The sequence below is a fragment of the Anguilla rostrata genome, chromosome 5 (genome assembly GCF_018555375.3).
Source record: "Anguilla rostrata isolate EN2019 chromosome 5, ASM1855537v3, whole genome shotgun sequence".
Lineage (NCBI taxonomy): Eukaryota > Metazoa > Chordata > Actinopteri > Anguilliformes > Anguillidae > Anguilla > Anguilla rostrata.
Window position 1 is genome coordinate 194,936 of NC_057937.1, and position 22,565 is coordinate 217,500.

A 22,565-nucleotide genomic window follows, 5' to 3' on the forward strand; every position below is an offset into this window, starting at 1 on the left:
CAAAAGCATTATTTTTAAATAACAAAAATAAATAAATCAATAAAATACAAATTCGCTGCCATGTCAGCTAAAAACTGGCAGCGGAACTGGTCACTCGACTAAAGCCTTGTCCGTCGCACAGACGCTTTTCAGTTCCGGATTTCGCGCAGTGCCTTACCGTTCGATAAATACCATCCTTTTGCAACCACCTGTGACTGTTTGACATTTGCGTGGGAAGAAAGGCAATTCGGGTGAGTGACATTTACCAAACCCCCCCCCCCGGCACGTGTACTTGAATTAATACGTTTAGACTTCACCCATGAGGACACATAAAAGAAAAAGAAAAAAATTCAGTGTAGTTCAGTGAACTTTATTCAAATCATAGAAAGCATTAAAGTGGAACCCTGAAGCAGATTTTCAAACGGAAAACAGTAAAACAACGATGGTATTGAGGTTTTCATCACTGTTGTGTATTAAACGGCTTTCCTCAGACTGCCGGTAATCGTGCTAAACCCGGTGGATATGCAGTGGGGGAACCGGTGGATACGCAGTGGAGAAACCAGTGGATATGCAGTGAGGAAACCAGTGGATATGCAGTGGGGAAACCAGTGGATAAGCAGTGGGGAAACCAGTGGATATGCAGTGGGGAAACCGGTGGATATGCAGTGGGGAAACCAGTGGCTATGCAGTGGGGAAACCAGTGGATATGCAGTGGGGAAACCAGTGGATATGCAGTGGGGAAACCAGTGGATAAGCAGTGGGGAAACCAGTGGATATGCAGTGGGGTAACCAGTGGATATGCAGTGGGGAAACCAGTGGATATGCAGTGGGGTAACCAGTGGATATGCAGTGGGGTAACCAGTGGATATGCAGTGGGGTAACCAGTGGATATGCAGTGGGGAAACCAGTGGATATGCAGTGGGGAAATTCTTACAGCTCTGCAGCCTTTAGTGACAAAGACTGGCTTCTAAAGTATAAACAAGATCTGTCTTTCGGTCAAACATACACACAGGTGCGTGTGCATACAACACACACACACAAAAAGCTGAGCTGTCAGGTCACATGACCCTGGCCACATTGTTCCTACAGCTGTAGTAATTAAATCTGTGGACCGGGCCTGACAGGCGCAGTTAAAATGGCAGCCGTGCACTGGAGTAACAGAATGGCGAATGTTATTGTAACTCAATGAACTATCCCCCCACCACACTGGCAGTTCATCTCCAGTTATACAAGTCAGGGGGTGATGTTCATGAGGTACTGCAGCTAAGCAATGTTATTTAATACTATAGCTAAGGGGTATACTGTACTTTCAAGGAGCAGGAAGTATTTCTTATTTAAAAATCTAAATATTAGTGCGCTGCATTTTGATCTTGGCTTGGCTGCTACCCCATAAACTCTAATCTTTTTATGGATACTGATGCATAATTTGGGCAATATAAATGAAATGCTAAATAACAGCTCTGAGAAGGTGATCCAGTGAAAGTAGTGAATGCTTTCGTCCACACAGCTGCTGTGTGGTGGCAAGGTTAAGACTTCTACTGTGAGCGCTGCATAATTTGGAATGTTCCAAGTGTTGTAAAATGCCAAGTACATTATATTGTGGTAACAGGTGCAACTGTGGGTTTAGCATTTGGTCTCCTTCTCAATCCTAAGCAAAACATTGTCTCACTGAAAAAAATATTACATGGTACGCAAACATTTCAAGTCAGATACTGTTAAACCACAGTAAATGTGAAATGGTATGCCTCATATTCCATTTCTAAGTCTTGTGAAATTATTATTTTTGCTCCAACACATGATTTAAGCATTGTCAGAGGGGAACAAGGAGTCCTCAAAAGGAGATAGACTATATCTCAAATCATATACTGATCAGTGTTTACACACTTTGCGGTAGACTGTATCTGGGGGACAGAAAGACAGACGCTTCAGACAGCACACAATGGGACTGAAGTGCAGCAATGACCCCATTTTAGTTGATACATCCTGCAATAAACTCTACTCTACTCTCCTTGGTCAGTCTGAATATAAATATGCTGTATGACTAAAGGCTCTACAAGAACCTCAAACATCACAGATTCTGGGTCATTCAGTTGAATAATACTTTGGCTAATATTTTAGAATTTGTAAATATATTAATCTTTTTACTATAATTTATATTTGATTATTCAAAGTGTACATACACATTTCATATGAAAACACTGCATCTAAATCAGTTTATGTGCTTTAGGGTTAGGCAATAGTGATGTTTGTGTCACACAGAAGTGAGATCAGCAGCTGCTGTGGCTGAATCTGAATCTGAAGACTTGTTTGTTTTGCAGTTTAGCCTGAAGGGCACTGCAGGTATCTTCCATTCTGACAGCACTGGCAATAGATTTTTTATATTAAAAAACGTGAAATAAACTATTTACACAACTAACAACAAATTGTTGGAAGTGCATTTCAGGCAGACATTCACATTAGGAATGAGAAATTATTATGAAACATTTACCACAAAATAAAGCAGCATTTTTTTTTTTGCTTTACACAAAATGCCGTGTGGTTTAAGTTTACCTCTCTCCAGCATGTTGGATTGAGCCAAACGGGACAGACACTAAGCAGCTTGCTGCTGACATACTGGCTAGGACTGTAAGGAAGCCGACACACAACAGATCAGTGGAAATCAGTCTTCTCACAAACGGGAATCTCATGAATGCAGTTTCTGTGGCGCTCACAAAAGCACTGAAAGCAGAGAGGCGTCTTCCCTTCTGTTTCCTGTGAGTAATGCAGCTGTTAACTGGGATCAGTCACCAGATAAATCCTGTCCCGCTAAATTAACCTGCATTTTGCAATTAAAAAACTCACTTTTACCGCAGCTGCAAAGACACCTAATGAGAAGAATAACTGCATCATGCAACGTCTCGGGTAGATGTTTTTTAAGCAGTAGTTTAAGACAAAACCGTTTTGCCTTTTAAAAAAGAAACTGTAATAAGGAAGTCCCTGCTGGTCCTGTGGCTGGGCCTCTGCTCTCACACACACACACACACACGCACACACCACACACACACATACACGCACACACACACACTCACACACACACACACACACACACACACACGCACACACATGCACGCACACACACACACTCACACACACGCTCACTCTTTCCTGCCCTCCAGGTGGTTCTTCTCCGGCTCAAAGAAATGCTCCACAATGGCGTCCACCAAGTCATCCAGCTCCATCTTCAGCCGCTTCACGTCACTGCAAGGAAACGCACACACACATGCTCGTCAGACAAACACACACACACACACACACACACGCACGCACGCACGCTCCTCAGGAACACACACACGCACACACGCGCACGCACGCGCACGGACACACACGCACACGCACGCACACACACATGCTCACCTGTTCCCAGGTGCAGCGCACAGCTCAGTGTAATACTTGATCTTCGGTTCGGTGCCGCTGGTCCTCATGGTGGCCACGCCCCCGTTTGAGAAGGTGAAGGTGATCATCTGACTGCTCTTACTGGTGGGGAGCACCTGAGACCCAAAACCCCAAAAACACGTGAGAAAAATCTGCACCAGTGACCCTCTCCCCTCTGGTCCTGGCTGGGGTCCAGTCACATTAATACGCGCTGACATACCAAAGCTTTCCATGAACCATTTATGGATGAATGCAAAGTACTGAAAGTTGACAGTGTCTTAGACATGCATCTGAATTTATTTAATTACATGAATAATTATATATATTACAAATACTCTTTTTTCCGTATCAACAATCAAAGGAGTTAGCGCACACGCAGCTGAGCAGTCACGCGATGGTTCAGTATGAGGCCACAGCTGCTCTTTCAGCCTCGAGGACAATTCAACTGTCGGCCATCTTAAATGTGGAGTTTACCTCCCAGGTCTGAGAAACGGTAGGGTTAGGGTGAGAATGCCTGCTCTCCTCTCATTGGTTTATGTAGCCCGCGTGACACAATTTGGATGAAGATAAAAACCAGGTTTCAGGTTTAACAGCAGGCTGGAAGCAGGGCAGCCATTTTGAGACTAAGGGAAGGAGTCTTACGGCCTTCTTGTCTGGCTGTTGGCTGTCGTAGCCGGTGGTGAGGTCCCTCACGCTGGACACGGTGAAGCTGCCGCACCGTGTGGGGTAGGTGTTCTCCCCGTCAAAGTTACGCAGCCGCTGGAACAGGCCGCGGATGGTGTCCTGGTCGTGGCAGATGAAGTAGGAGTTCTTGGTGATGTGATAGCCGTACCTGGGGAGCAGGAGACAGAGGCTGAGCAGCGGGACTCCGGAGCGAGGAGCACACTCACCTCCACCAGCCAGGACACAGGGCCATAAGGCTAAGAGGTAAAGTTTGTACAGAGGGCAAAGTGGGGGGCTGAGGGGGTAGTGCGGGGGTGCAGTGGGGGGGCAGTGCAGTGTGGGGTAAAGTGCTGGGGGGGGTGCAGTGGGGGTAAAGTGGCGGTGCAGTTAAAGTGCAGTGGGGGTAAAGGGGGGGGGTACAGTGGGGGTAAATGTGCGGTGCAGTTAAAGTGCAGGGGGGTAAGGTGCTGGGGGGGGTGCAGTGGGGGTAAGTGCTGGGGGGGTGCAGTGGGGGTAAAGTGCTGGGGGGGGTGAAAGGGGGTAAGGTGCGGGGGCTGCAGTGGGGTAAAGTGCAGGGGGTAAGGTGCTGGGGAAGGGTGCAGGGGGGTATGGTGCTGGGGGAGGGTGCAGGGGGGTAAGGTGCTGGGGGTGGGTGCAGTGGGGTAAAGTGCAGGGGGGGTAAGGTTCTGGGGGAGGGTGCAGTGGGGTAAAGTGCTGAGGGGGGGCTGCAGTGGGGTAAAGTGCAGGGGGGTAAGGTGCTGGGGGGGTGCAGTGGGGTAAAGTGCAGGGGTAGGGGGGGGGGTAAGGTGCTGGGGGTGGGTGCAGTGGGGTAAAGTGCAGGGGGGGTAAGGTGCTGGGGGGGCTGCAGTGGGGTAAAGTGCAGTGGGGTAAAGTGCTGGGGGGGGCTGCATTAGGTGTAAGTGGGGTGCAGGGGGTAAAGTGCAGAGGGGGTAAGGTAGCGGGTAAAGTGCAGGGGGGGTACGGCCCTTGTGATGGGGGAGTGCTGGGAAGGCTGCCGGGGTTTCAGGGGGTAAGGTGCTGGGGGTGGGTGCAGGGGGGTAAGGTGCTGGGGGGGGTGCAGTGGGGTAAAGTGCAGGGGGGTAAGGTGCTGGGGGGGGGGCTGCAGTGGGGTAAAGTGCAGGGGGGGTAAGGTGCTGGGGGGGGGCTGCATTGGGGTAAAGTGGCGGTGCAGGCGGGGTAAAGTGCAGAGGGGGTAAGGTAGCAGTAAATTGCAGGGGGGGTGTACAGACTCACTCTTCGTAGATGGCGGTGAGCTGCTGGGACAGACTGCTGCCCTGCTTGCTGATGTAGGAGGTGAGCTCGGCTGCGATGGCGGCAGCACTGACCCCATCTTTGTCCAGGACCGCCGGACAGCACATGTAACCTAGGAGATGGGCAGACAGGAAGCTCAGCACTGGAGGCACACGGATACACGCTGCATGGTAACTACGACAACCAGCTCAACACTGCAATCGCTTCAATTCTAGCTTTGTACTTCAGTCAGGAACTGCTTCCAATCTGTGTGTGTGTGTGTGTGTCTCTGTCTGTGGGCATGTATCTGTGTGTGTGTGTGTGTGTGTGTATGTGTGCATGACAGGTGCTCTCAGGGTGGTGTCAGGGCGGAGTAAGTGTGCTCAGGGTGGAGTCAGGCCTGAGTCAGTGCTCTCGGGGCGGAGTCAGTGTGCTCAGGGTGGAGTCAGTGCGCTCAGGGCGGAGTCAGTGTGCTCAGGGCGGTGTCAGGGCGGAGTTAGTGTGCTCAGGGTGGAGTCAGGGCTGAGTCAGTGCTCTCGGGGCGGAGTCAGTGTGCTCAGGGCGGAGTCAGAGCGAGCAGGGCGGAGTCAGTGCTCTCAGGGTGGAGTCAGTGTGCTCAGGGCGGAGTCAGTGCGCTCAGGGTGGAGTCAGTGCGCTCAGGGCGGAGTCAGTGTGCTCAGGGCTGAGTCAGTGTGCTCAGGGTGGAGTCAGTGCGCTCAGGGTGGAGTCAGTGTGCTCAGGGCGGAGTCAGTGTGCTCAGGGTGGAGTCAGTGCGCTCAGGGCAGAGTCAGTGCGCTCAGGGCGGAGTCAGTGTAGCGGTCAGGCGTCAGGTGGAGTCAGTGTGCTCAGGGTGGAGTCAGTGCGCTCAGGGCGGAGTCAGTGCGCTCAGGGCGGAGTCAGTGCGCTCAGGGCGGAGTCAGTGTGCTCAGGGCGGTGTCAGGGCGGAGTTAGTGCTCTCGGGGCGGAGTCAGTGTGCTCAGGGTGGAGTCAGGGCTGAGTCAGTGCTCTCGGGGCGGAGTCAGTGTGCTCAGGGTGGAGTCAGTGCGCTCAGGGCTGAGTCAGTGCGCTCAGGGCGGAGTCAGTGTGCTCAGGGCTGAGTCAGTGTGCTCAGGGCGGAGTCAGTGCGCTCAGGGCTGAGTCAGTGTGCTCAGGGTGGAGTCAGTGCGCTCAGGGCGGAGTTAGTGTGCTCAGGGCGGAGTTAGTGTGCTCAGGGTGGAGTCAGGGCTGAGTCAGTGTGCTCAGGGTGGAGTCAGTGTGCTCAGGGCGGAGTCAGTGTGCTCAGGGTGGAGTCAGTGCGCTCAGGGTGGAGTCAGTGTGCTCAGGGCAGAGTCAGTGCTCTCAGGGCGGAGTCAGTGCTCTCAGGGCGGAGTCAGAGCGAGCAGGGCGGAGTCAGTGCGAGCAGGGCGGAGTCAGGGCCGTGTAAGCGTACCTATCGCCTCCTCGAAAGCAAACAGCACGGTCCGGCCCTGGTCCAGCAGCTGCTTGGCCCGGTTCCCCATCCACTTAAAGCCAGTCAGGGTTTCCTGAGCAGGAGGAAATGCTCCGTCAGAAAACATGCCGGCCGCACAGCACCCTGGTGGGCGCTAGGCGATGACATGACCCCCCCGACCCCGGTTTACCGTATGGCGTCGGAGACTGCAATGAACGGTGCGCAAAAAATGCAAGCCCTTCTTCTATCGTTAATTAATTATTTAGAAGATGGATTGATTGACTGATTGATTGACAGATGAATTCTCCTCACGCGTACCTCGAAGTGGAAGCCCTGCTTGAGCGCGATGGCGCGCAGGATCTTAGACGACACGGTGCTGGCCAGCATGTAGACGTCCTTCACCTTGGAAGGTTCCGGAAACTTCTGCCTCCAGCAGCGGAACAGCCACCAGCCCAGCAGAGCGCCCAGCTCGTTCCCCGAGAACACCCGCCACTGACCGCTAGCAGACACACAACACAGCGTCGCTACGACCGCCCTCACCCTCACACTAACCCTCACCCACACCCCCACCCCTCACACTAACCCTCACCCACACCCCCACCCTCACACTAACCCTCACCCTCACACTAACCCTCACCCCCTCCACCACCCTTACCTCTGCTGTTTCTCCGCCACGGCCAGCCGGTCGGCGTCGGGGTCGTTGGCCAGCACCACCGTCGCCCCCTCTTTATCCGCCAGAGCAAAGGACAGCGTCTTCAGACAGACAAACGGACAGAGGACAGCGTCTTCAGACAGACAAACGGACAGGTGTTGGGTGTGCACACTGACACTGTAGACAGGGTCGGGGTTAGGGCTAGGGTCAGCGCTAGGTGTGCACAGTGTAAACGGGGTCGGGGTTAGGGTTAGGGTCGGGGTTAGGGTCAGGCTCACCAGCACCCCCTCTCCTTCCTCAGGGTTGGGGTACTTGACCGTGGGGAACTCGGGGTCGGGTTCCTTCTGCTCTGGGACAGCGAAGGGGGGGCGCAGATCAAAGGCCTGGAACGCTGACTGGACGAACGCGTGCCCCACTCCGTGGACAGACGTGTGCACAAACTTGACCTCTGAACTCTTGTTGATGCTCCTGGGGGGAGGGAAACATGGACAATGGAGAAAAGAAAATAAACCCTACCCTGCATCCCTATGAAGATTCTACAAATCACTGGTGGTTAGAGATGTGTTTAAACCCCTTCAACTACACAGCACTCAGAGGCTGAAATATGGTATATATCTGCAATCCATCACCTTCACCACCACCATCATCATCACTGTCATCGTAACCACCCTCAATACCATCATCATCATCAACCTCTCAGTCATCAGCGCCACCCTGCAGCATGCAGAAGCGCAGTGATGCAACCCATGGTGACACAGTGCCACACCCCACAGTGACGCAGTGAGGCACCCCACAGTGACACAGTGAGGCACCCCACAGTGACACAGTGACACACCCCACAGTGACACAGCCCTACCTGTGGAAGCACATGTCCTGAATGGCCAGGAAGTACTTCCGCTGGATGTCCTGGAGGGGGTCCTTCACCAGCGGGCTGTCCCGGACCAGCTGGTCCTCCCAGGCCTGGGGCCAGGGCTCCAGGCTCTCCTCGATGGCGCTGGCGATGCCCGTGTCATGAGGCGGGATGATCTGGGCGCCATTGTCCCAGTACACCTGTCACTCACAGCAATCAGAGGGGAGGGGGCGGAGCCTGCATTACAGCTGCAGCTACTTATTCAAACAGACACCTGTGTGAGCCCGTTCACACTGGGAATGCACAGCTAGAATGAGCAGGAAACCCTCTGCTTTGAGTGAGCACACTCTGTAAAGCACACACACTCCCTGCTTTGAGTGAGCACACTCTGTAAAGCACACACACTCCCTGCTTTGCGTGAGCCACTCTGTAAAGCACACCACTCCTGCTAGGGGAGCACCTGTAAAGCACACACAACACCTGATTGAGTGAGCACACTGTAAAGCACACAAACCTCCTGCTTTGAGTGAGCACACTCTGTAAAGCACACACACTCCCTGCTTTGAGTGAGCACACTCTGTAAAGCACACACACTCCCTGCTTTGAGTGAGCACACTCTGTAAAGCACACACACTCCCTGCTTTGCGTGAGCACACTCTGTAAAGCACACACACTCCCTGCTTTGAGTGAGCACACTCTGTAAAGCACACACACTCCCTGCTTTGCGTGAGCACACTCTGTAAAGCACACACACTCCCTGCTTTGCGTGAGCACTCTGTAAAGCACACACACTCCCTGCTCTGCGTGAGCACACTCTGTAAAGCACACACACTCCCTGCTTTGAGTGAGCACACTCTGTAAAGCACACACACTCCCTGCTTTGAGTGAGCACACTCTGTAAAGCACACACACTCCCTGCTTTGAGTGAGCACACTCTGTAAAGCACACACACTCCCTGCTTTGCGTGAGCACTCTGTAAAGCACACACACTCCCTGCTTTGAGTGAGCACACTCTGTAAAGCACACACACTCCCTGCTTTGAGTGAGCACACTCTGTAAAGCACACACACTCCCTGCTTTGCGTGAGCACACTCTGTAAAGCACACACACTCCTCTGAAATATACGCATCAACTTTAAGCACAGAACGGTAATCAAATATTGTTATCCCTAAACATACTTTTAATCTACGAAACCTAGAAGACATTATTATTATATTATATTATATTATATTATATTATATATTATATTATATTATTAAAGCGCATCTTTAATGGCTCTGCAGAAAGCCATGGCAAAGCATGCGGTCCATTAAAGGACTTTGCAGTTGCATGATTGATGTCACATCAACCAACGACAGCCGTGTGAGAGATTAAACGCACGTCTGAGGACCAGCTCCAGGGCGGTCTTTAGGGTGTGTGCAGGATCGCATTTTAATTTCCACCCAGCACCCTACGCTGCAGCCACTTTGCATTACCCACAATGCACTGCCACAGGGCCAAGGCCTGTCTGTAGAACACGGCGGAAGGTTCTACCTTGTAGCCGTTGTCCTGTTTCGGGTTGTGAGACGCCGTCACCATGATCCCAGCACAGAGCTTCAGGTGGGACACTGTGAAGGGCTGGGGGGGTGGCGGCATTGTGAAAACCAGATTAGTGTGGAACTATGGCAGAATGACACTGAACACCAGCTGTTTTCAAGCTGCTTAAATGTGATTACATTTTTTTAATTATTTGAAACACTGACAAGAGAATGAAGCAAAATATTTACAGTACATTTTGAAATGACAGTCAAGTTACTTTATATATATTTTATATTCATCCAACATTTCATCATTTTAGGGATGGCTTTTCAATCACTGCCAGGGTACTTTCAGATCAAGGCATAAAAATGCGTGACTCCATCTGCAGCTATAGGGGGATATTACAGGGGCAGTGGGGCTTCTGGGTAAACTATCGCTGCTGTGCAGCCTTGGATGGCTGGATATTATATCAAACAGACATGGATGCGTATGTGCGTGTATGCACTATCCACAGTGCCCATACCAAGAGAGATACAAACATTTACAGATACTGCATGTGAGAATTCGTACTACAACAGTTTCTATCTCATGTCCTTGAACATGATTACAGCCAAACAAAATGTAGGCTACCTTCCAAATATTAATGGAGTTTAAATAATTGAGTCTTTCTTTATGAATCTTACCACCTCCCTATTCCTTTTATTCCCTTTAGGAAATAAGATTCAGAATGCGGGCGAGCTTTAGCCACAATGCTTGGATGCACTGCACATTAAGGGCTGCAGATGTTGGTGTCTGCAAATCAGACCTTGAACTTTACCCAGACACAGATAAATACACAACTGTGTGAGTGTAGTAAATCTGCCCCAAACAGTGAGCCTGGATGCGTTGGGCTAGTGATATTAATCCTTTTTCGATACTAGACGAGCACGATTACAAGTTTGTAAGTTCCGTGAATGATTTAAGAAAATTATAAAAAGTATTTTAAAAAATACTAATAAAAAAGTCCAGTCTACAGCAGAATGAAGGGGATTAAACTTGTCTGGAGGTGTTCAGCCGGTTGGTGAGGAAACGGCTCTGTTTGAGAAACGCAGAGTGGGGACGTACCACAAATGGGGTGGGAGTGATGTCACTGAAGAGGTACACCGGAACGCCGCGGCCAATCAGCACTGCGGTGGCGAGGCGGGCGAAGCGCTTGCTGCTCCCGCCGCTCTCAGGGTGCGCACGCGCGTCGAACCCGATCACCACGCCCCGCGCCTTCAGGTCCGAGAACCTCTGCTCCAGGTACCGGCACAGCCCCTGAGAGGAGAGACCAGTCAGACACGCCGCACAGCCCCTGAGAGAGACCAGTCAGTCCAGCTGCACAGCCCCTGAGAGAGACCAGTCAGTCCAGCTGCACAGCCCCTGAGAGAGACCAGTCAGACTAGCTGCACAGCCCGTCAGAGGAGAGACCAGTCAGACTAGCTGCACAGCCCCTGAGAGGAGAGACCAGTCAGACACGCCGCACAGCCCCTGAGAGGAGAGACCAGTCAGACCAGCCGCACAGCCCCAGTCAGAGAGGAGAGACCAGTCAGACCAGCCAGTTTAGATTGTTTAGTAAAGTCTGGCATATATAAAAAAAATAATAATAAATTAAAAAAGGACAGAATGCAGTTGTTACCCTTTATTTGGGCAGTGCAGCCTGCAGTACACAGCCCAGGCAGAGCACAGACTCAAACCCGTTACATAAGCGTGCGAACCTCATCACGCTCTGCCGCTAGCTGCTGGTTACCATGGCAGCCTGGGGCACAGTTCCTGTTTATTCAGAGTGATGGTCAGCTGCACTTGCTCCGTCCATGTTAGGTGGGTCTCACCTGTGTGGTCTTGATGACGGTCAGGCTCACCTGTGTGGCCTGGATGATGGTCAGGCTCACCTGTGTGGTCTGGATGACGGTCAGGCTCACCTGTGTGGTCTGGATGACGTCAGGTCACCTGGTGGTCGGATAGGTCAGCTCACCGGTGTCTGGATGATGGCAGTCGCATGCAGGGATCCCGGCCATGGCGGCCCGCAGTCCTGCCGTCCCAAACTCCATCCGCGCCCCAAAACAGCGCCGCAGCTCCTCCACCGACCCCCCCTTCAGCATCGCCCGCACGGCCGCCAGCGTCTTGGGGTTCTGGAACACAGTCCCACAGCACCTCACATGAGAACAGCGACCACGGCGGCAGGGGCAGGCACAACAGGTACAGCAGGGCTGCCCAACCTGCTCCTGCAGGGTCTCACTCCAACCCTAACAAAGCACACCTGACTCTACCAATTCTACTACCAGACATCTAGCTGTTAAATGGAGCGTGCCTCCTCCACCCCCACCCCCAGGAAGATGTGCGCGCATGAGTGTGTGTGTGCGTGCGTGCGTGTCATTTTTCATGAGGCTAATCTAGTTTAACTTGAAAAAGAGCACATTTACTCCTTTTGGCTCTGGTTATTTATGCCTGAGTGGCAGTGGCTCAGTTCCCCTGAAGGTGAGCACTTTGCACGAGTCACTTTGAACCTCACAGAGTCCTGAATAAAGGCAAGAGCAAACGCAGCCAGACCCTGCACGTGATGTCACATCTCGCTTCCCCCAGAAAGGCACATTCACATGCAAGTCATCGCTTAGATGCCTACCCAATCGCTCCTGTCAGTCCAAACTGCTGATCCCTTACAGTCCTACTAGATTCCACAGTTCCACCAAGGCAATGGGGTCATAGGGATTTTTACTTTGATAAATTACACTTCTGAACAAAGTTGGAGCTGATTTTAAATACAAGACAAAACGGCAACTGTAGTACAAGAAAGATATAGGGGCTCTGGAAAAGGTTCCAAGAAGAGCAACCAAATTCTTAATCTCTTCAAGTTTAGTAAAAGAAGACTCAGGGGTGAACTCCGGGGATTTTCAAGACTAGGCTTGGAACAGTTTTGATACTATCTAGTCTGTTGGTAATCAGAGCAATAGGTACAATTTCTTCAGGAAATGGCGAGCATTGTCATTACGTTATAAGGCGGTTGGCGGACAATTTCTATTCTAAAATAGAGAACTGAAGGAATCTCATGCAGTATTAAATGCTGTCAACACATAACACACTAATGTACACTGATTGTCGATCTGATATCCGGTGTTTTTCTTTCTTTTCTTTTTTTGAGCTGACCTTAGTTGTACTTCTCCGAATTATAACGTGAATTGCTGTTTGTCAACCAGCGACAGCATACAATCCTGCATCATAGACTCTGGAGTAGCCAAGGAACGGAGAAATGTTTTGTTTAGCAAAGGCACCACCTCATTAACACTACTTCCGTTGTTTTATTTAACACAATAAGTCAGCACTAACGTTACTTAACGCTACATTCATTTGTAGCGAGTGTACACCGACCTAGTTTCAGCTACGTAACGTTTTAAGAGGACTACCGTAAACCCTCTGCTCAGTACTTAGATTTGGCAAACTGATCTAACGAAGCTATCTATTCTTGCTAAACAACGTTTGTTTCGTCGGGAAGAGAATTATCATCGGTTTTGTACCTAACCAAGGACTGTGTTGGAATGGAAACTAATGTTTTCACCTAGTAAGTTATCGATGGCTAGCTAGCTGCCAAGTTAGGCAACGACTGGTAAAAGAGAAAGTTACAGCAGCTAGCGGACTCTGCGATTATTTCCAAACAACATTTCGGAGTACACATTAAAAAATATCAACATGGCCAGCGACACACTTGTTCGTGGAATTACACGTCAAATAATAAGACATAGTCGATCGTTTTCCAAACAAACGCCATAAATCCCAATGACGAGTAGCTAAAATGGACTGCGAGGTAGCACGCACGTCAACGCGCTGCGCAACAATGTAACCGCTTCTAGAAGCTGGTGAGCCCAGCTGGATTTCTATTTCATTGCAAATCTACTTAAAGAATTCCTACCGGTTTACAAATTTGTATAAGTCGGAAAGTTATCTAAATAGTACACACTGTCTTCTAAAAAAAATGCTAGTCCGTCAGCTAAGCAGCTAACGTGACAGCTAGCTAGACAGGCAACATCACCTTGTCGAACTGCAGCCACTGTTTGATGGCATGGTTTAATTTGACGTCCCCTGTCGCGATGTCATTGTCCATGTTTTCTTCCCTTTGTTTGCGTTGACAGCACCTTTTGGTAACGAGTAATACTGCAGCTACAGAACAGGTCAGTCCATACAGAACACCTACAACCAGCGCGCTCTCCCGGGTCAGAGATGAATGAGCCCATGGGCGTGGCGCCCGCGAGGTTACTTCCTACATCAGTATACAAGCCACGTGTGGGCGGAGTTTGCCCGCTGCGCGACAGAACGTGAATCACGAGTGGATACGCGTGAGAAGCATGTTTAACTTATTTAGATCTAATTTCTTGAACTCTTAAACCAATAGGAAGAGATAATATATTAGCCGGTGCTAATATTGTTTAAATGTTTCTAAATTACATAAATATTTTCTTGATCAACCACTACCTACCTTGTAAAACTGGACCGTCAAAGGATGCTGCCATATTCGACTTTAGCCAATACATTGTTTGCACACTATGTACCTCATTCACGAAACATATGTACGATTATTGTAAGAACGTTTTCTAGAACATTCATCATTTTTTTTCTTACCCGTGTTTGCTCATGGCTGTTTCCTTATGCTAACCACATGAACAGGATTCCGCATAAAATGTACAAACAGTCAGAACTCATCATCTCATACACCTGGGATATGCAGAAAAACAAAGGTCTGCACATGTGTCATGAATCCCATATTGGTTTTTTTGTAGGAACATTTTTAAGAACAAAAGTAAGAACAATTTAAGAGACGTTTTGTGAATGAGGCCGTATGATTCCACAAATGAGACACACAGATGTATTATTGTAGTTTGACTTCATTAAAGATGCAACAAAGGTATAACTGGCACACTGTGAGACATACACCAACTGCCACAATCACTTCGAGATCTCTCCTGTGTAATTCCCAAAAGAACAGTTCCCACACTGTCAAACACACTTCAAAACATTTCTGACTTGACATAGAACAACTATGGTATGTAGCACTTGTCTGGCGAGCTTGTTTTTGCAATCTGTAAACTAATCTACAACTAGCACTTAATCTTTTGGGTGAAAAATACCCCTCTATATGAAATTCAGTACAAATACAGCAAAAAATATCTCGACATTTAATCGTAACACTAAGTGTGTGTGGATGCTGCCAGCCACAGGGCCACACGTTCGGTCTGACAGAAGCATTTGCCAGCCCATAACATGGTGAGACAGGTGTAGATAATAATAATAATCATAATAATCATAACACCATTGTATTAGATGCAATCTAAACTATGTATGTTTCTGATGATATCCAAGTCAAATTTGTGTGCTCAAAAAGTCCAGAAAAAAATCAACAGTCGAGTGGCCATGAAGTTTTTTTTAGCTTTTTTTTTTTTTTTTTTTTTAAATCTCAGTATATCTAGAAACTATAACTACAGTGTATTATAAAAATAAACTGACCTGGGCTGCCTGTCCTGCCTGTCCTGGGACAGCACAGTTACAGTAAACCATAGACTCTGCACATCCACTAGATACTGAGCTCCATTCTGTTAACTTACATTAAACCATAGAGTCTACACATCCACAAGATACTGAGCTCCATAAGGGCAAAAGACATTCTCTATAGTGCTAAAAACTACCTGCTATGACCTCTGCTGGTTACAGTGTGAGCTGAGATGAGTAGGTGCGGAGTATCTGTGGAGTCTAAAGGATCTGTGATTCAGCTCAGTTATATATTTACAGAGTGAGAAGTGGGAGGTCAGGGGTCAGGGGATGTGTAGTCATGGAAGCGACTGAACCAGGATGATCTTCTCGTTGATGCAGAACCGGTGCAGCACAGTCAGCAGGTTCTCCCCACAGCGGGACACCTGTCTCTCCATGGCCAGCCGGAAGTCCTCCTTCACCCCCTTGGTGATGCCGCGAGTCACCGTGTGGTGCCTGGAGGAGGTGGAGGAGGAGGAAGAGGAAGAAAGCATGAGGACTTGAGGCACATGAGCGGTCCGTACTGCAGAATTTCCAGTTGTTGAGATCGCAGCATCATCCAACACAGAGCAGCTCGTGAGACTGTAACGGCCGCTTCAGGGAATTATGGGGCAGCAACCCGTCTGATCAAGGCTGAAACCAATCAGATCGTTTGCTTCGTCTAAATCTACTGTTTCTTTCATAAGGCCAGAATGAATAATGACACTACACACAAAACCTCACAGACTAAAGAGGCTGCACAGGCCCACTGACCAAAATAATACACACACCGAACAGCTGGCTTGGCTACGTTGGCTCACGTGAGCGGGTAATTAAATCAGTTACTCTGTAGTGGCCATTGAAGTATGACACTATGCAGAATGTTACCAGGGTCTTGTGCATCTAATTTGTGTCAACTGACTCTTAACAACCGCAATCAACTGAAATTCCTTCCACTCTCAGCGGAGTGTGGGGACTTGCATTCATGAATTTAATTTATTTTTGAAAACGTTTTAACTTACAACACACACACACACACACACACAGAAAAAAGGTCATTGTGAGGACACGGAAGTCATGCAGGGACGAGCGCATTGCAGTCGATGAGAAGAGGGAGAAGAGAGAAGAGAGAAGAGGGAGGTCAGAGGAATGGAGACTGCGTAGACTGGCAGGAGCTGGGTTCGGGGCTCGCTTGCGCACCTCCTCTTTCAATCTCAACACTGATTGGCCCACAGCTCAGCACTCAATCTCAACACTGATTGGCCCAAGAGAACAGCTTCCCTATTAGGTCCATACAGATTTAAAAGTAATTACACTGAAAATTAGATTCATTCTTTCTTTCTTTTTTTTTTAAAACAACAAAGTTAGTTGTTATAAGGCACGTCAGATTGTTGAGTTGTGAAATGCAGATCTTCCTAGGCGGACAAATACCATGCGGTGCCATCTGTAGGGCGGACACGGGCCAACCCTGACACCAATCCCACCGTGAAGCTGCGGGTTCGATTCCCCGCCATGGCACCCTGGGCACTAACACACCCCCGGTCTAGAGCCCCCCTGCCTGCCCCGTCAGAATAAAAGGGAAAAGGACGATGGACGGTCTGCTCTCCATTTTAGAAAAAAAGCACAAAAAAACACAACATTGTTCTTAAACACTGCAGCAGAACGTCAGCCAGATGTCCCCAGGAGGAGATTTAAATGAAAAGTGTAACCGAACCGATGAAGCCACTGTTATAACAGCTCTTAACCCTGCTATCCATCACTGTTATAACAGCTCTTAACCCTGCTATCCATCACTGTTATAACAGCTCTTAACCCTGCTATCCATCACTGTTATAACAGCTCTTAACCCCGCTGTGGCCTGGAGAGAGTCCGCCTGAGCGGGTATCCACGGAGACGCGCGGTAAAGACCGCCTCTCTCCCTGCAGGACTGCTGAGTGGCACAGTCTGCGGGTCTGAGGGCTGCACTGCTCAGGCAGCTGCACACACACTGCAGGCACAATGAGTCAGCCAAAACCAGCGCCCCCTTGTGGTGGTGCAATTCTGTGCTCCCCCACAGAGACTCCTAAGCTCCACTGCACTGAGCTCTACTGCTTCAGTAATAAAATAAACACGACGTGTGTAGGAATAGTGGCTCAGCCAAAAGCAAGGTAAAGAGAGAGGGCAGACTCCAGCCAATCAGCTGGAAGCAAGGTAAAGAGAGGGCGGACTTCAGCCAATCAGCCGGAAGCAAGGTAAAGAGAGGGCAGACTCCAGCCAATCGGCCGGAAGCAAGGATATGAGAGGGCAGACTCCAGCCAATCAGCCAGAAGCAAGGTAAAGAGAGGGCAAACTCCAGCCAATCTGACGGGAGCAAGGTTAAGACAGGATGGACTCCAGCCAATCAGCTGGAAGCAAGGTTAAGACAGGGCAGACTCCAACCAATCAGGGCAGACTAACGTGGCCAATGAGATTTCGGGCTATGGCTAGGTGAGGACACACTGTAAGACACAAATTCCCTCCCAGAAGAACGGGCAGTTTTGGGACTCCATAAACGGGGCGGGAGTCTAAAATCACAGCTAAGAGCAAGAACGTCCTACTCAAGAAAAATGGGAAAATAAGTAATGAAAAATGAAAACCAAATGGACTGGATACATCACAATAGAATAACAAAAATGTACATACAGTACAATGCAACTTAATTATAATGAGTATAAGAGTAAAATGCATAAAAAATAAAAACCAACTGGAGAAACAGCAGGTGAATGGCCAGGCTGAATGGAATTGGGTGGGGGTGGGGTTGGGATTGGGGGGGGGGGTACCTGTCAGTGGTCTGCACCCCAGGAAGCAGCAGGTTATTAAACTCCTGGGACACCAGCCCCAGGGCAGGGCTGGGGCTCCTAGAGACAGCAAACACCATCATTCAGCTCCCACAAGCAAACTACAAACCCCCCCTCAAGGTCAGAGGTCAAGCCAGCTTAACAGCCAATGAGAGGGCACCAGGGGAGGGCAAAGCTTAAAAACAGGACCCTATGTGTGCTTCCAGTACCCAAAAGGACCACAAACCTGTCCCACTCAGAACAGCTGGTCAAAGGCTCCATCCTCGACTACCTCCCAGTGTCTGTGCTTTAACTGAGCAACAGAGCGGCAGCAGAGCTTTTCCCTCACCGAACATCTGCATCTGCACCAGCACAGGCTGCATCTGTACTAGCACAGGCTGCATCTGCACCAGCACAGGCTGCGTATACACCAGCACAGATCTGCGTCTACACCAGCACAGGCTGCACCTGTACCAGCACAGGCTGCGTATACACCAGCACAGGCTGCATCTGTACCAGCACAGGCTGCGTCTACACCAGCACAGGCTGCATCTGCACCAGCACAGGCTGCATCTGCACCAGCACAGGCTGCATCTGCACCAGCACAGGCAGCGTCTACACCAGCACAGGCCTGCACACATGTAAGTGGCATTAAACTGAAGCTCCGTGCTGTGACTTGCCTAGCTGCAAGAAGATCTGGGCGTGTCGTGGGAGATTTCAGTTAAGCAACACTTCTGAAACTTTGCCAATTACACTTGGAGAACTACGTTTTTTTTTCTACATTACTCTTAACCCTTCATTACACAACTGAACCTCCAAAGAGGCTGATACTCAACTGTTACCCTTTTTTCTCTGGGGAATGCAGTCCAATCCACCATTTTACCTGTAAAACAAGCCTGCTTCAGGTGTGAGATCCTTAGCTGCACCTGGCTGAGAGTCACTAAGGAGTCCAGTAAGGAGTCATTTTCACTGGAAGAGCAGGCATACCAGCACTCCTCAGCAGATCCCCCTGGTCTCGCCCCAGAGGCTAACAGTGAAAGTCTTTTATTTACTCAGCTGTTTCTGCATGAGACCCCAGAGCATGCGGGTCCAGCCAATCACATCACCCGGCTGTGCCCAGATAATAACCTTGCAACTGAGCACACTAAACCCCACTGTTTCCCTCTCATCCAACTCCAGCGAGTACAGAGTACGTGTGTGTCCGTGTGTGTGCGCATGTGTGGGTGCGTTTGCGTTTGCGTGTGCGTGTGCATGTGTGGGTGTGTTTGCGTGTGTGTGCGGGTGTGGGTGCGTGTGCGTTTGCGTGTGCATGTGTGGGTGCAGGTGCGTGTGCGTTTGCGTGTGCATGTGTGGGTGCAGGTGCGTGTGCGTTTGCGTGTGCATGTGTGGATGCAGGTGCGGGTGCGTTTGCGTGTGCATGTGCTCCTGCGTGTGCAGGTGCATTTGCGTGTGCATGTGTATGCGGGTGCGTTTGTGTGTGCATGTGTGTGTGCATGTGCAGGTGCGTTTGTGTGTGCATGTGCGGGTGCATTTGTGTGTGCATGTGTGGGTGCATTTCTGTGGTCGGGTGCGCGTGCATGTGTGTGTGCACGTGCATGTGTGTGTGCATGTGCGGGTGCATTTGTGTGTGCATATGCGTGTGTGTGCATGTGCGTGTGTCCACATGCTGAGGTGGGCGGGACCTTACTTGATGAGCATGCCCTGATTGGGCAGCAGCTCCAGCTGGACCTTGCCCCCTTCCGTGGTCCGCAGGTAGGCAAACTCCTCCAGCATGTCTATGTCTGCACAGGTAGGTCAGGAAGAGGTGACAGTGAACGGGGGGCACACATCCGTGCGCTCTTCCCCAATTTGACCAAGAAGCTCCAATCCAACCAAAAGCGTGCAGACAGCTGCTCAAGGTTCCTTCCACTCAGCAGGAGATGAGACAGGACTCCTGGACTCACCGGGATGGGTAATGCACTGCAGCAGTAATACTTATCCCATCAGTCAAAGTGAAGGATACTGGTGACATAGTTGAAGAAGTTTTCATATTGGAAGCTGCCCTGCTGACAGATCTTATCCACGGCTTTCAGGAAGAGCGCCTCACCCTGCGGCCAATCATGCTGCAGGAGGACGATCACATGACCCAGGGCCAGGTCATCCCTGGTCTCAGTGAAGGCCCGGAGCTAAGAGAAGAGACTGAAGTCAGCGCAGCAGCATGACAAAGCAGGGAGCGCTACAGGGAACGCTACAGGGAGCGCTACAGGGAGCGCTACAGGGAGCGCTACAGGGAGCGCTACAGGGAACGCTACAGGGAACGCTACAGGGAACGCTACAGGGAGAGCTACAGGGAACGCTACAGGGAGAACTACAGGGAGCGTTACAGGGAGCGCTACAGAGAACGCTACAGGGAGCGTTACAGGGAGCGTAACAGGGAACGCTACAGGGAGCACTACAGGGAACGCTACAGGGAGAACTACAGGGAGCGCTACAGGGAGTGCTACAGGGAACGCTACAGGGAGCGCTACAGGGAACGCTACAGGGAGTGCTACAGGGAACGCTACAGGGAACGCTACAGGGAGCGCTACAGGGAGCGCTACAGGGAACGCTACAGGGAGAACTACAGGGAGCGCTACAGGGAGCACTACAGGGAGCGCTACAGGGAGCGCTACAGGGAAAACTACAGGAAGCGCTACAGGGAACGCTACAGGGAGCGCTACAGGGAGAACTACAGGGAGCACTACAGGAAACGCTAACCCAAACCCAGAGGTGCGCCTACGGCATGCAAACGCCATGGAAACGCACCTTGAAGCAGGCCAGCATCAGCTGCAGGCAGAAGGGCATGATGGCCTTACTGGTGCAGGGAAGCAGCCGCAGGTCTGTCCCTGAGAGAAATACCACCGTTACAAACACACACACACACACACCCACACAAACACACACACACACTCACACACTCACTCACACTCACACACAAACACACACACTCACGCAAACACACACACTCACTCAGACACACACACACACACTCTCACTCAAACACACACACACACACTCACACACACACACACACACACACACATGCGCACACACACTCAGACACACACACACACACTCACTCAAACACACACACACACACACTCACTCAGACACACACACACACACACTCACTCAAACACACACACACACACACATGCGCACACACACACGCACCCACACACACACACTCACTCACTCCCTCACACACACACACACACACACACAGCATATAGTCAATCCTTCCAAGCACAACTGGGACACAAATTTCAGTGCCATGGAAATGTCATCCCACACATATTAGCCAAACCCCAAGCACAAACCCAAACCCCGCCCTAACAGGCGGAGGAGCGTACCCTTCCCCAGTTTGGTCCTGGTCCGGGGAACGTCCTCGCTCGTCTTGCTTGGGCTCGTAGTCTGCGGCACCAGCCCCCCCACCACTTCCAGAACTTTCTCACAGGCCAGCTGAGAAACACAGGAAAACATTTTCAGAAAGTGTCAGATCATCACTAGAGGGCCAAGACAGTATCTGCTTTACAAACCAAAAAACAGTCAGGACAATCTCTCAGGACAGTCACTCAGGACAGTCTCTCAGGACAGTCTCTCAGGACAGTCTCTCAGGACATCTATCAATCCCAGCACACAGCGAAAAAAACACAAACACACGGTATCCCATGCAGAACTGCCACAGACCCCAGAGACAGGGAAGGGGAGAGTAACGGGCCTGTGGGGGGGGTGGGGGGAGGCCAGGGGGGCGGGGACACAGGAAGGCCAGCGGGGCGGGGACACAGGAAGGCCAGCGGGGCGGGGACACAGGAAGGCCAGCGGGGACACAGGAAGGCCAGCTGGGGACACAGGAAGGCCACGGGCGGGACACAGGAAGGCCAGCGGGACACAGGAAGGCCAGGGGGCGGGGACACAGGTAGGCCAGGGGCAGGGACACAGGAAGCCATGCGGGCGGGACACAGGAAGGCCAGCGGGGGGGGATACAGGAAGGCCAGCGGGGACACAGGAAGGCCAGCGGGGCGGGGACACAGGAACGCCAGGGCGGGGACACAGGAAGGCCAGCGGGGACACAGGAAGGCCAGCGGGGACACAGGAAGGCCAGCGGGGACACAGGAAGGCCAGCTGGGGACACAGGAAGGCCAGCGGGGCGGGGACACAGGAAGGCCAGCGGGGACACAGGAAGGCCAGGGGGCGGGGACACAGGAAGGCCAGGGGGGCGGGGACACAGGAAGGCCAGCGGGGCGGGGACACAGGAAGGCCAGCGGGGCGGGGACACAGGAAGGCCAGCGGGGACACAGGAAGGCCAGGGGGCGGGACACAGGAACGCCAGGGGGGGGGACACAGGAGGGCGCGGGGACACAGGAAGGCCAGGGACACAGGAAGGCCAGCGGGGCGGCGACACAGGAAGGCCAGCGGGGCGGGGACACAGGAAGGCCAGCGGGGCGGGGTTTGGGTGAGGGACTCACGCGGTGCTCTCCCAGCGCG

The 22,565-nt window shown here is 51.0% G+C and overlaps 2 protein-coding genes across 5 annotated transcripts in view; both read right to left on the reverse strand.

The window, feature by feature from the left end:
• Positions 1-333: 333 nt before the first annotated feature.
• On the reverse strand, positions 334-14,015 carry pgm2 (phosphoglucomutase 2). The gene is made up of 14 exons (XM_064334466.1): positions 13,796-14,015; positions 11,762-11,903; positions 11,664-11,695; positions 10,858-11,049; positions 9,769-9,852; positions 8,242-8,435; positions 7,664-7,853; positions 7,389-7,486; positions 7,052-7,232; positions 6,734-6,827; positions 5,308-5,437; positions 4,033-4,222; positions 3,373-3,506; positions 334-3,216 (listed from the first exon to the last, which is right to left on the reverse strand). Exons 1-14 carry the CDS (start codon positions 13,865-13,867, stop codon positions 3,114-3,116), a joined length of 1,836 nt encoding a protein of 611 aa, XP_064190536.1. The 5' UTR covers positions 13,868-14,015; the 3' UTR covers positions 334-3,113.
• Positions 14,016-14,627: 612 nt separating this feature from the next.
• ints10 (integrator complex subunit 10) overlaps positions 14,628-22,565 on the reverse strand; it is a 17,640-nt gene continuing 9,702 nt past the window's right edge. For 3 of the 4 annotated variants that reach the window (XM_064334461.1, XM_064334458.1, XM_064334460.1), the window contains 7 exons: positions 22,547-22,565; positions 21,431-21,539; positions 20,844-20,923; positions 20,062-20,224; positions 19,747-19,840; positions 18,063-18,140; positions 14,628-15,741 (listed from right to left, as the gene is read on the reverse strand). The exon at positions 22,547-22,565 is cut by the window's right edge and continues 131 nt beyond it. In XM_064334461.1, coding sequence (XP_064190531.1) covers positions 15,585-15,741; positions 18,063-18,140; positions 19,747-19,840; positions 20,062-20,224; positions 20,844-20,923; positions 21,431-21,539; positions 22,547-22,565 — 700 coding nt within the window. In that variant the 3' untranslated portion in view covers positions 14,628-15,584. The remainder of the gene's footprint in view (positions 15,742-18,062; positions 18,141-19,746; positions 19,841-20,061; positions 20,225-20,843; positions 20,924-21,430; positions 21,540-22,546) is intronic. The other variant, XM_064334457.1, reaches the window with a different exon arrangement.